The sequence below is a fragment of the Gouania willdenowi genome, chromosome 7 (assembly GCF_900634775.1).
Source record: "Gouania willdenowi chromosome 7, fGouWil2.1, whole genome shotgun sequence".
Lineage (NCBI taxonomy): Eukaryota > Metazoa > Chordata > Actinopteri > Blenniiformes > Gobiesocidae > Gouania > Gouania willdenowi.
This window is the reverse complement of record NC_041050.1, coordinates 4,112,926-4,126,658: the sequence shown is the minus strand read 5'-3', so window position 1 is coordinate 4,126,658 and position 13,733 is coordinate 4,112,926. Positions and strand designations below refer to the sequence as shown.

At 35.4% G+C, this 13,733-nt stretch overlaps 1 protein-coding gene across 2 annotated transcripts; it reads right to left on the bottom strand.

The window, feature by feature from the left end:
• Positions 1 to 1,083: 1,083 nt before the first annotated feature.
• LOC114466677 (trypsin) lies at positions 1,084 to 9,427 on the bottom strand. 2 transcript variants are annotated; one of them, XM_028452311.1, is made up of 7 exons: positions 9,217 to 9,282; positions 9,109 to 9,136; positions 8,968 to 9,040; positions 7,488 to 7,644; positions 7,095 to 7,233; positions 4,096 to 4,344; positions 1,084 to 1,684 (listed from the first exon to the last, which is right to left on the bottom strand). In XM_028452311.1, the coding sequence occupies exons 1-7, from the start codon at positions 9,243 to 9,245 to the stop codon at positions 1,535 to 1,537; spliced, it is 825 nt and encodes a 274-aa protein (XP_028308112.1). In that variant the 5' UTR covers positions 9,246 to 9,282; the 3' UTR covers positions 1,084 to 1,534. The 2 variants fall into 2 exon arrangements, with proteins under 2 accessions (XP_028308112.1, XP_028308111.1); XM_028452310.1 differs by lacking the exon at positions 9,109 to 9,136 and having other exon boundaries at positions 9,278 to 9,427.
• Positions 9,428 to 13,733: the final 4,306 nt, after the last annotated feature.

The following is a 13,733-nucleotide window of genomic DNA, read 5'->3' as shown; positions in this document are numbered from 1 at the left end:
CTAAAAGATAGATACTATATTCATACAGTGTGTAATATATTCCACACACACACACACACACGAGTGATCGACCGATTCATCAGCCGGCAGATTTAATTGGCCGATTTTTGCGTGTTTACGTGTATCGGCATCGGCCGATGCTCGCTGCTGCATTCGCAGATCTGCTTTATATACAGAGCGGCTGCCACAGGCTGCTCCGTGTTGTTGTCGCAATTGTATTTAACGAGCTGCTGGCTGGAGGTTTGGCGTGCGTGTGTGTTTCTCTCTACCTCCCTCTCTGCTTCTGACTCAATGGGACACAAACATTACAGCAATGTGAGAGCGCTGCACTGAGAAAAAGAGTTTTTAAAACTTTGAGAAGCAATTTACTTGTTTGAATATTTCTTCTTGTTTATGTTGTTGCAATTTAGAACAGAAACTTGAACAGTTTGTTGCTTAATGTGCATCTGGCATCAGGTTATTTTCCTCTGCTAATTTATGTTCTGGGGTTGTGTTGGAATGGACTATTATTCATGGTTTCTTTTTGTGTTTAATACTCTAAATATATACCTTCAGTCAGGCCAAATGTTGTCAAAGCTGATTTCAGGACAAGGGTGACCAGTTCTTTTTCATAATATTTCATGAGATGTCTCACAGTATTTTTTGCTTGTTCTTGTTCTACATCTTTTTTTATTATTTGTTAAATATTTTTTACTTGGTGTCATTCTCTTCATCATTGTGTCATTTTTATGATGTAAACTGAGGACGCAAAACTAGTATCGGTTCCAAATATCGGCTCAAGAAAATCGTCAGTCCGTATCAGTCATTGGCTAAGGTCGAAGGGAAAAATAATCGGTATCGGCCCTAAAAAATCCATATCAGTCGATCCCTAACACACACACTCATAAATAAATAAATAAAAGGTTAAAAGTTACTCAATTCAACTCAACTTTATTTATACATCCCTTTAAGGCAGCCACAGCTGGCACAAATTGATGTACACAATAAATACAAACAACAGCAAAACAATAAAATAAACTAAGTAAAAGAAGAATAAAACTGATGTAATTATGAAGCACAACAGTGAAAAGAGACAAACCACGGGAATCTAAAACAACAGCAGAGTTTCATACTGGGTTAAAAGTCAAGGAATAAAAATCGATTTTTAGAGCAGTTTTAAAACTTACTAACAATAATAATAAAAGCTGGAGGATATTGTATTTCCAGGCAGACGTCTGTTTTGGGATTACAGGAAAGTCAGTATTTGCAGTTGAATGATTGAAGTTGGCCTGTGTAAGAAGACTAAGCAGTATGTCTGGGTCTGAGCCACTATTTATGTAAGATCCATCGCTTTCCCAAGCAAACGTTTATTTGAAATTAAAATAATACATCTAAAAAAAGAAGAATAAAAAGATGCAAAAAACAATTTTAATGTTTATCTTGAACAACATTTATTGCAGTTATACATCTTTGAAGCTTTCTTCCGTCCTTATTGGCTCCATTACACCATAAATTGCAATTCTGTGTAAAGTTGCATTCACAGTGAAACTCTTTATCAGTGGTTGTTCATAATCCAGTTGATCCAAGCGACGTAGTTCCTAATTTTGGTGTAGACTCCAGGGAAATATGGGTTTGCACAGCTGATACCCCAGGAGACGATTCCCTCAAGGACCCCACCGCAGACCAGGGGACCCCCTGAATCTCCCTGTGGATCAAAGAAAAAAGTGAAACATCATTTTTTTTACAGATTTGCACACGACTGTGGAGATGCATGATATTGTGTTTGAGGACAGGTCCAAACACCACAGTAATCGATTTAGAGGGTTGCTACCTCTCGAAATTACTGCTCATATGCTAGAGCAGAATTTTTTTAAAACAATATAAAACCCATTTTTGCTCATTTTTACCCTTTTTTCAAACTTGCCATATTTCAACCTATTTCATCCTTTTTCTTGCCACATTTTTGCGACAATACTCCCATTTCTGCGACTTCTCCATCAAATTTCAATGCCTTTTCTCCACATTTTTTAACTTTCAAGACATTTTTGACTCTATTAAACCCTTTCCACCACTTTTCCCACCCAATGTTGCATATGTTGACCCATTATTGTCACTTTTAACCTCTTTTCACCATATTTCATGCTTATTTTTGCCAATTGAACCACATTCACGATTTGTCATGCCCATTATTTGCCAGTTGAAACTCTTTGTTCCTACTTTTAAGCCAATATTGAATCATTTTTACTAGGGATGGGAACGACACGGGATTTGGGAAATCGATTGTCGAGGCCCATGTGTCGACTTTTTGTCGAATTGTCGGCCTTTTTTTTTTTTTTTCTTTTTTTTAAAGAGCAGCAGCAATGCGGAGGGTGGAAAATAATCTATACTGTTGTACTAGTTAATTTTAGTCTAAAAAACATGGCTCTAGTGTCCAATATTGACCATTAAAGCAGTAATAATAAAAACGAGAGAGAGAAATTTAAGATGTTTACAAACACATAAGACGTACTTTTTGCCGTTTGGAATTTACAGAAATAAAACAGCCAGTTCATTTATTATTTAGTTTTGTAGGCTACATGTAGCCTAAACAAGTTATTTTTACAAATAAAAAAAAACAAACTAAATGAACATGTTTATCACTCGTGAAAATAAGCAACAATTAAAATCGAAAAACAGCGTGCCCATTTTTTTTTTTAAATCACAGAAAAGGACGGAGCCTAACACCAACAACTCAGATCTCAGTGAAAATAAAATATATATAGGTATCTTACCATTTCGGCCTAATTTTTGTTTAAGAACAGAAGCATGTCTACATGTTTGGGTAGAAGGCGACTGCGGAGTCTATTCACGACCAGTCCTGCGGCTGAAAACACTCTTTCCGCCGGCACAGATTTGCCAGACGGCTCAGGTTTTTAAATCTGGACTCATTGAGAGACCACCAGAGCGCAGGATCCTGACTGGGTGATATTCCTTCTTCGTTTGTGTAACGTTCTATTTCAGAATGGTCAGATGTGACCGTGTCCCCCTTGAAATAGTCCTCTCCGAAGAATGAAACCATTGCATCCACCTGTTTAGCCCTTTTAGCGGGCCCGGACTCGTCATCATCAACGCGCGCACTATCACCTGAGACCGCACGGAGGCCGGACAAAAATGTAATAAATTAAAAGCCAAAAAATAAAAATGCAATCTGGAATCTGGAAATCCCACAAGCCCCGCCCCCTCGACATGTCGACACTCTATTTTTTTTGTCGAGGGGAGCATGTGTCGAATGTCGGTCGTTTTGTCGACAAAAAGTCGACAAAAAATTTTTTACCACTTTTTCTGTCCATTTTTGGCCACTCAAAATGTGACAATTTTTAATCAATTTTATGTTTTGTTTTTTTTAAATCCCTTTTCAACACCTTCTTCACCAGTTATGGTCACTTTTAACCCATTTTTAATTCTGATTAAAACAAGAATTTACATTTTTAAGAAGACCATATACTATGGTACAAATAATAATAAACTTCCTGGGTAACTGTTTATTATATAGATTAATAAATAAATGTGGTTATCACAGATTCATAAAACAATGGACCATCATTTTACTGACTTTATGGATGGGCCACAAAAAGCTCTCCCTTTTTTTCCCCTTATAGATGGTCCTGTCTACACAACATTTCTTCAATGTTCAACCACCTTCAACGACAGTGGGGGTCCCCGGTCTCTGGAACCTTTATTTTGTACAGTTTTGTGTCATTCTGTGCTCTTTTATTGTCATTTTTATGCTTTTCTTTCATTTTTATGTGTTTGTTGGAATCAATTTGTGTCGTAGGAGTCGTGTGTAGGTTTTTTTTAATGATTTCTATACTTTTTCCATTATTTTTCTGTATTTTTGTGATCGTCCTCTGAGTTTTTGACGTAAATATTGGGTATTTTTCTGTCATTTTGTGTGTGTTTTTTAAGCCATTTTGTGAGTTTGCTTTGGGAGGCCGGACAAAATAAAATTGAGGGCTGCATGTGGCCCCCACATGTGGCTCCCAGGCCGGCGGTTGACTATGTCTGATCTAAGGTGATGTGCTTTCAAAGATACATTAGAACCAGACTAATCAACGATGGTGGAACATGCACAAGTACCTGACAGGAGTCTTTGCCTCCGTATCGGGACCCAGCACATATCATGTTTTCAGTGATCCTGCCCCAGTAGTAATACTTGCAGTAAGGATTCTCCTTCACATTCACAGAACGCAGCACTGGCGACAGCTCATAGCTGTACACTTGGGTCACACCCCATCCGCTCACAGTGCACAGGTCTTCCAGTGGAATGTTTTCATCAGGCAGCTTCACAGGCTGGACGTAGGCGTTCAGCTGTGCTGGCCTACTGAGCTGTAACAACAAAGGGTTCATCATGGTTAGGACTCACTGACTGCACTGAAAAATACACTGGCTCTATAGGGAATCGTTTAAGGCACACGTGTCAAACTCATTTTAGTTTAGGGGCCAAATATGGAACAGTTTATCTTAAGTGGGCCGCAGATTTTAGGTGGGAAAACTAGTAATTTAATAATTATTGTGCTCTAGTTTGCACTTCCATGTGCCGGGGGGGGGGGTCTGGCATGCTCGGTTGGAGAGAGGTTGGAGAGGGCGTTAAGAGAGTGGTCATTTAGGTTAGAGAGGGACCGGAGAGGGTCCCATTCCTCTTTCAAACACTCCCTCTATGTCTGCTTCTTCCCTTGTGTGTTTGCTCCTGTACTCCTGGCTTTTGTCTTGCAGGTCCGTGGGATCCTTAGTGTGGAGTTACAGAGTCTCAACAACTCTGTCTCCACCCTTTCCTCTGCACACACCCAACACAGCATAACGTGGATGGCTGTTCATCATAGGAATGGGATCCACACAAGGTTCCTGCTGCTTAACAGAAGGTTTTCCTTGCCGCCATGATGAATTCATGTTGGGTGTGGGATACATATGTATGTGTATATACGTATATATGCATATGTGTGTATCCATAAAATGAAGAGTCCGTCCTTAAGACTGCTCTACTGTAAAGTGCCTTGAGATACCATTGGTTATGATTTGGCGCTATACAAATAAAGATTGATTGTTTGATTGATTGATTGATTGATTAAATTATATTATAAAATATGTACAGCACAGATAGTATCAAAGCAATAAGTGACAGATATCAGTTCCTGCAGGATCTTCACTTTCATTTTGTGACCCATTTTTATGTAGTTTGGGGAAATTATGTAAAATAATTTGAAGAAAATTGCAGGATTTTGCAAAAATTTTGATTTATTTTAATAAATTAAGATAAACACGACTGCCATCATGTGATGTAAGCATGAGGAAAATGTGAGACCTGCTAATATTGTGAAATTTCATTGAATTTGTGTATAATTTTGGAGATATCTACAACTAAATTAGTTTGTAATTTACACAATGATTCCTGACTTTTTTTGCTAGCTGCCCAAGGCCAAATTAGATGCTCTAAAGGGCCCCTGGGCCTTAAGTTTGACACGTGTTATTTAAGGTGACACTTGACTCATTTGGATGTTTTTTATCATATTAACAAACGAGTAGCAGGTATGCTGATTTATACATATCACAAAACCTCTGCTGAAAAATAGAATAGACATGGGCAACTGGCACACAAAATTACTACAAACACACATATTATGATAAAAACTCCAAAAACGCACCGACTACAAAGAACAACAAAACAATATACAATAAAAAAAAATATACAAAATTACAACAGAAACATGCAGAAATGACTCTGAAAGCACACAAAATGGGAAGAAAAAACTCACAAAATGAAAACAAAAACACAAAATTACAAGCACACACACAAAATGAAAAGAAAAATACACAAAATGACATAAAAATCTGTTAAACAACATTGAAAACATACAAAGTGGCTCCAAAGAACACAAAGGGCCTGTGCTACAAGCTGGACTTCATTTATTCAGTGTGTGCTGTACTATGACGTATTTATTCAGTGTGTGCTGTACTATGACATTTATTCAGTGTGTGCTGTACTATGACATATTTATTCAGTGTGTGCTGTACTATGACATTTATTCAGTGTGTGCTGTACTATGACGTATTTATTCAGTGTGTGCTGTACTATGACATTTATTCAGTGTGTGCTGTACTATGACATATTTATTCAGTGTGTGCTGTACTATGACATTTATTCAGTGTGTGCTGTACTATGACGTATTTATTCAGTGTGTGCTGTACTATGATATATTTATTCAGTGTGTGCTGTACTATGACATTTATTCAGTGTGTGCTGTACTATGACATTTATTCAGTGTGTGCTGTACTATGACATTTATTCAGTGTGTGCTGTACTATGACGTATTTATTCAGTGTGTGCTGTACTATGATATATTTATTCAGTGTGTGCTGTACTACGACGTATTTATTCAGTGTGTGCTCTACTACGACGTATTTATTCAGTGTGTGCTGTACTATGACATTTATTCAGTGTGTGCTGTACTATGACATATTTATTCAGTGTGTGCTGTACTATGACATTTATTCAGTGTGTGCTGTACTATGACATATGTATTCAGTGTGTGCTGTACTACGACGTATTTATTCAGTGTGTGCTGTACTATGACATTTATTCAGTGTGTGCTGTACTATGACATATGTATTCAGTGTGTGCTGTACTACGACGTATTTATTCAGTGTGTGCTGTACTATGACGTATTTATTCAGTGTGTGCTGTACTATGACATTTATTCAGTGTGTGCTGTACTATGACATTTATTCAGTGTGTGCTGTACTATGACGTATTTATTCAGTGTGTGCTGTACTATGATATATTTATTCAGTGTGTGCTGTACTACGACGTATTTATTCAGTGTGTGCTGTACTATGACATATTTATTCAGTGTGTGCTGTACTATGATATATTTATTCAGTGTGTGCTGTACTATGACGTATTTATTCACTGTGTGCTGTACTATGACATATTTATTCAGTGTGTGCTGTACTATGACATATTTATTCAGTGTGTGCTGTACTATGACATATTTATTCAGTGTGTGCTGTACTATGACATATTTATTCAGTGTGTGCTGTACTACGATGCTGGCGATACTAACTGAAAAGATGCTGCTTACCTTGATCAGCATGATGTCATTGTTGAATGTCCTGTAGTCAAAATTGTGCAAATATATCTTAGAGACAGCAAAGATCTGCTCGAATCCTTCATTTTCCAACAAATTGTGTTCACTCAACACCACCTTCATCAAAGTGCTCCTATAGGAGACAAACACACACAAATCTGACCTCCCTGAGTCAAAATAATCACAGACAAGCCTACGTTCATTCCTACTACGACACTTTCAAAAATATAAGACTTGAAATAAAATAAATAAAAGATAAATACGTATAAATATAAGAAATGGAATAAAAGTGAGTGCATTTATACTAAGTTATTACATATTTTGTACATTTATATGCATTACATTTTTAAAAATAAAAATAAGAACAGTTTTGTTGGTAGTACTCACGGTCTCCAGCAGTGGGCAGCACATACCACCCACTGGGGTCCCACCAGGGTCCCTCCACAGTAGTGCTTACCCATGTTAGTCTGCACTGAGGCCTGGTATTTAATGGAGTATGCAGGGACCTCTTGACCCCCAATGATCCTGTCTGATGACACTGGTTCTGCAGGGAATCATTGAAGGTCATTTTTATCATATTAATAAATGAGTAGTAGACATGCTGATTTATACTTATCGCAAAACCTCTGCTGGAATACAAAAAAAGAAATGGGCAAGCACACACAAAATTATGAAAAAGTGACAAAATGACAATTGAAACAGGCAAAATTGATTCCAGAAACACACAAAAAGAGAGGAAAAAAACTCACAAAATGACTCTAAAAACACACTGACTACCAAGAAATACAAAACTACAATGAGCACACACAAAATGAGAAAACAATACACAAAATGACATGCAAAAATGACTCCAGAAACACACAAAATGAAAGAGAAAAAGGCAAAACGACAAAAATGTTTTTGTAAAGCAACATTAGAAAATGCAAAATGACTCCAAAGAACACAATGACAAGAAAAAAACACAACAAACACAAAATGACTGCAAAAATACACAAAATGACTACAAACACACTCGTTATGACAGAAAAAATACACAAAATGAGGAAAAAAAATAGAGCAAATTATTATACAAATATGCAAAAATAACTCCAAGAAACAAAAAAATTACTGTTGAAAAAAAATTACAAAATAAAAAAATCAGAAAATGAAACCAAAAACACAAAACTACAAGCACACACTAAATGACTTAAAAACAAAACAACTGCAAAAATACTCAAAATGACTACAAACACACATTATGACAAAAAAATAGTGGATACGACAGGAATAGAAATACATAAAACAACTCCAAAAACACACTGACCTGATGACCAAGAATCACAAAACTACAAGAAGCACACACAAAATGAGAAAAAATATACAAAACGACAATAGGAACATGCAAAAAGGACTCCAAATCACACAAAATTATAAAATAAAAAATCACAAAATGTATCCAAAACTACAAGCACTCAAAGAAAAATACACAAAATTACATGAAAATATGCAAAACGTATAAAACTGCTCCAAAAACACACAAAATGAGAACAAAAAACTCACAAAACGAATTAAAAAACTACAAGCAGACACACATAATTATAGAATGATACAAAACAACGTTAAAAACATGCAAAATGACAACAATATATACAAAATGACAACAAAAACACACACAAATCCTCTGTTCTTTCCTGTAATAATGCTCGGATTTGCCATCATCACATATTTGATGATACGAGAAATTGGTTTGGTTTGATCAGATCTCATTATTGTTAACAATGATGTCATCTTTATCCTCTAAAAGTGATTCAAAAGTTCTCTAAACTGTATTTTCCCCCACTATTCCACTAAACTAAATTATACTACAAACAACATGAGGAACAATTACCTGCATTTGCAGCAAAATACAAAAGCAAAAGCATTGCAGAAGGAGTCAGCTGGGCCATCTTTGAACCTTTCGCCTGTAATAAAAACAAGTTTAACTGCTGGGAATAATCACTGAAGATTACAAAATTGTGGAAATACTGACCCTGGAAATCAAAATGATGTTGTTTTTTCTATTTTAAACGCATCATGGTTTAGTTTAAATTACATTTTTAATCAAATCAATTATGGTTTTTTTTTTTAGTTCACTCACATTTTGTATAAGTTGAGCCAAACATTCATGTTGGTGAATGAATCAGCAGCCTTGTGCTTACCTGAGGATGTGTGAGTGCTGATGTTGGTGCTGTCCTGCTTCCTTTTTTATAGAGCAATGATATCCCTTTCTTAAACCTTTTTTTAAACTCTCTGATTCTGTAAAGCATTGCGTGTACACTGTGTTTAGTACAGTTTTATTGTGCAGTAACAATGACTCTGACCTACTAGCTGACAAAACTAAGGAGGAGGTCATTGCTATCACTTCCATGTCCGGGTTTTAACTCTTCCAACTTACTTTGATGAATATCAGGCCGTGAACGCCTCGGCACAGTCACGTCGTCTTTAGGGAATGAATGATTGTTCACAGGTGGTAAAAGAACACACCCATGTCCAGGTTCTTTTTTTTTTTTAACCTGAAACAGGCCAGAGTAAAAAAGCCTTTGTTTAGGGAAACATGCAAAAATGACTCCAGAAACACACAAAATGAAAGAAAAATACACAAATTTACTCAAAAAATACACATAGTTACTATAAATACACACATTATGACAAAAAATATACAATACAACAAAAACAAAAACACACAAGACGACTCCAAAAACACACTGACTACCAAGAACCACAAAACAACAACAAGCACACACAAAATGAGGAAAAAACACACAAAATGACATGAAAAGATACGAAACAACATAAAAACATAGAAATGACTACAAAGAAAACAAAATGACAAGAAAAAACAATTCACACGATAAGGTCGTCTTTAGGGAACAAATGATTGTTCACAGGCGTTAAAGGAACACACCCATGTCCAGGTTCTTTTTAGCTTGAACAGGCCAGAGCCAAAATAGCCTTTGTATATGGAAACATGCACAAATGACTCAAGAAACACACAAAATAAAAGTAAAATACACAGAATGAAATAAGAATATGCAAAATGACATTAAAGACATACAAAATGACTCCAAAGAACACAAAATGACTGCAAAAATACACAAAATTATAATAAACACACACATTTTGACAAAAAAATACACAAAACAATAAGGAAACACAAAATATGATATGAAAATATGCAATTAAAAACAGAAAATGACTCCAAAGAACACAAATTGTCAAGAAAACACACACAAAACAACAACACACACATTTGCAGAAAAAAATTCAATTCTTTTCCATGTTTGAGCTTACGTGCTTTGATAAAAATCCGGCCGGGAACGCCCCAGCACAGTCACGTCGTCTTTAGGGGACGAATGATTGTTCACAGGTGATAAAGGAACACACCCATGTCCAGGTTCTTTTTACCTTGAACAGGTACACGCAAAACAACATTAAAAACATACAAAACGAATCCAAAAAACGCTAAATTACTGCAAAAATACACAAAATTACTTCAAGCACACATATTACGACTACCAAGAACCACATAACAGCAACAAGCACACACAAAATGAGAAAAACGCACAAAATATGAAAAATACACAAAATTACATGAAAATATGCAAAACAACATAAAAAAACATAGAAAATACTCCAAAGTACACAAAATGACAAGAAAAAAACACACAAAACAACAACACACACACAAAATTTACAGAAAAATTTACAAGCTTCATTTGATGAATATCAGGCCGTGAACGCCTCGGCACAGTCATGTCGTCTTTAGGGAACAAATGATTGTTCACAGGTGATAAAGGAACACACCCATGTCCAGGTTCTTTTTACCTTAAACAGGCCAAAGTGAAAATAGCCCTTGTTTATGAAATAAAATGAATTTGCTTGAGTTAAGAATGTTATCAGTCTTTTTTGACCTGATAAAAACACACAAAATTACTATGGGCATACAAATCAACAGGAACAATAGACAAAACAACAGGATAAATACACAAAAAGACTCCAGAAACACATAAAATGACAGAAAAACATGCAAAATGACAATAAGAATGACCTGATTATACTAAAACATACACAAGAACAACTAAAACATATAGAACAACAAAAAAATACACAAAATGACCACAAATGATCACAGAAATTCACAAAATCACTCCCAAAACACACAAAATGACAAAAAAATCATACAAAAGAATAATAAAAATGAATTTCAGACAAACATATTTTTCACCCAACACAATAACTGTACTCTAATAGTGTGCATTGGCCTTTACATTGGGAAATACATTTTCCTATGCAATACGCAGGCATGCCCTTCAGTGCTTATATACATTCATAAATGATTTACCTGAAGAGATTTAATACATGATCATGAGTAATGAATAGATCTTTTGTGTACGGAGCTGCAGTTTTTGATCATTATTTATTGCACAAGAGAAAGTGTTTTATTAATGACAGGAAAATATGATTTTTACCCTTTAAACTGTGTCATTGTATTATAATCACTCTGTTCATAATTGTGCATGATTTAACATTCTCGTAATGATTATAGATGTTACCATACATAAAGTCATAAACACACCCACCACAGATATTAAAGCTATGCATAATGTAGAGAAATGGCTCTTTAATATAAAGCGCTCTAATTTAGTCTAACTTCACTCTGCTTTGCACAACAGAGTGAATTATTCAGTAGTGTCATTTGTGTTGATAATATTGTTTCCTGATTTATTGAGACTACAGCAATCAAAAAAGAAAAAAACAAATCCAAAAATACAGAAATTAACAAAAAAATACACTAAAGATCACAAGAAATACACAAAGGGACCCAAACGTTAAAACCAACAACCACAAAATGACAGAAAAATAGACAAAATGGTAACAGAAATACACAAAATGATTCTCAAAACATGAAAAAAAATTACCTGATAAAACTCAGGATGTGCAAAAGAACAAGAAAAACACACAAAATGACAGATAAATATACAAAATGCATAAATGCATGAAAAGACTGTAAAAACACACAAAATGACTTTGGGCAAAAAAAAACAACAAGAAAAATAGACAAAATGACATCATAAAAACACTCCAAAAACACATTATATGACAAAAATTACACAAAATGACCACAAATGAGCACAGAAATTCACAAAATGACTCCCAAAACACACAAAATGATCATAAAAATGTACAAAATGATTTTTGGACAAACATATTTTTATGCCTCTCACTGTGATAACAGACGTCAGTCGTTTGTATTTAGACCACCAAAGGCTTCCTTTTGTTACCTGAAAGTGACCTGAAGTTGTGTGTGCAGTGTTACGGTGTGTGTGTTGTGGGATGGTGTTGAAGATCTGTCAGAAGGAGTGAGTCAGCACCAAGGACAGCTAAACGACCTACCTGAGCTCTTCTTCGTCTTCATTTTTAATCACATCTTCACTGCTTTACGATACGAAGGCCCATCAGCGTCACTCAAAACCACAAACTATTTAATTCCTCACGTGATCGTAGGTCACCTGAATTACTGAATGACACGAGGCAAATTAAAGAGCACAACGGCATCAGGAGTAAACGTAGGATAATGAAAATAGGACGATTACACAAGCATTGGACAGGCCTACAGGTGTGGAGTGAAGAATGTGAAAACTTTAAATGTAAATTTTCTGACCAACTTGTTTCTTTTTTCAGGGTCGCGGAGTAAATCTAAATGCTAAATGTAAATCAAAATTTAAATGTTAAGTCTAAATCTAAATGTCATACTGTATATCAGTCGCCAAGTGTAAAGCTAAATGTTTTAAAATTTTGAAAAGGCCCTGCCCACACCCCACACTCCAAGGTCTTCTGCATCCACTTGGATACCAATTTAACATTTAGATCTAGATTTTAACATTCGAACATAAATTTAACATTTATATTCAACTTTTACATTTAGATTTAACATTTAACATTTAGATTTCACTTTTAAGTTTAGAGTAAACATTTAGATGTACATTTAACATTTTGATTTACATTAACATTTACATTCACATTTAACATTTAGATTTAAATTTTTTTCATGTGTATATATTTCTAACAATAATATATTTTTCCAAAATTCTTGAAGAATTCATTGCAGGTCAACTATGTGATCATCTATATAAGAACATACGAGAGCTTTCAGTCTGGCTTTAGAGCCAATCACAGCACAGAGACTGCCTTAGTAAAAGTAACCAATGATCTCCTCTTAACCTCAGACAGAGGGTTGATCTCAGCTCTGGTTCTCTTAGATCTCAGTGCAGCCTTTGATACAGTGGATCATCATCTACTGCTGCAGAGACTGGAAAGTATTTTGGAATTAAAGAAACGGCGCTAGGTTGGTTTAAATCCAATTTATCAGACAGAACCCTCTTTGTTCGTGTTCATGTCATCTGTCCTCAGCGCACGCCAGAGTTAATCATGGAGTTCCACAAGGTTCAGTTTAGCGTAAATACTCTTTACGTTATCTATGCTTCCAGTAGGTAACATTATCAGAGAACATGATATAAGTTTCCATTGCTATGCAGATGACACACAGCTCTATTTGTCAATGAAATCAGATGAAACTCATCAGTTATTTAAACTCCAGGCCTGTCTAAAAGACAT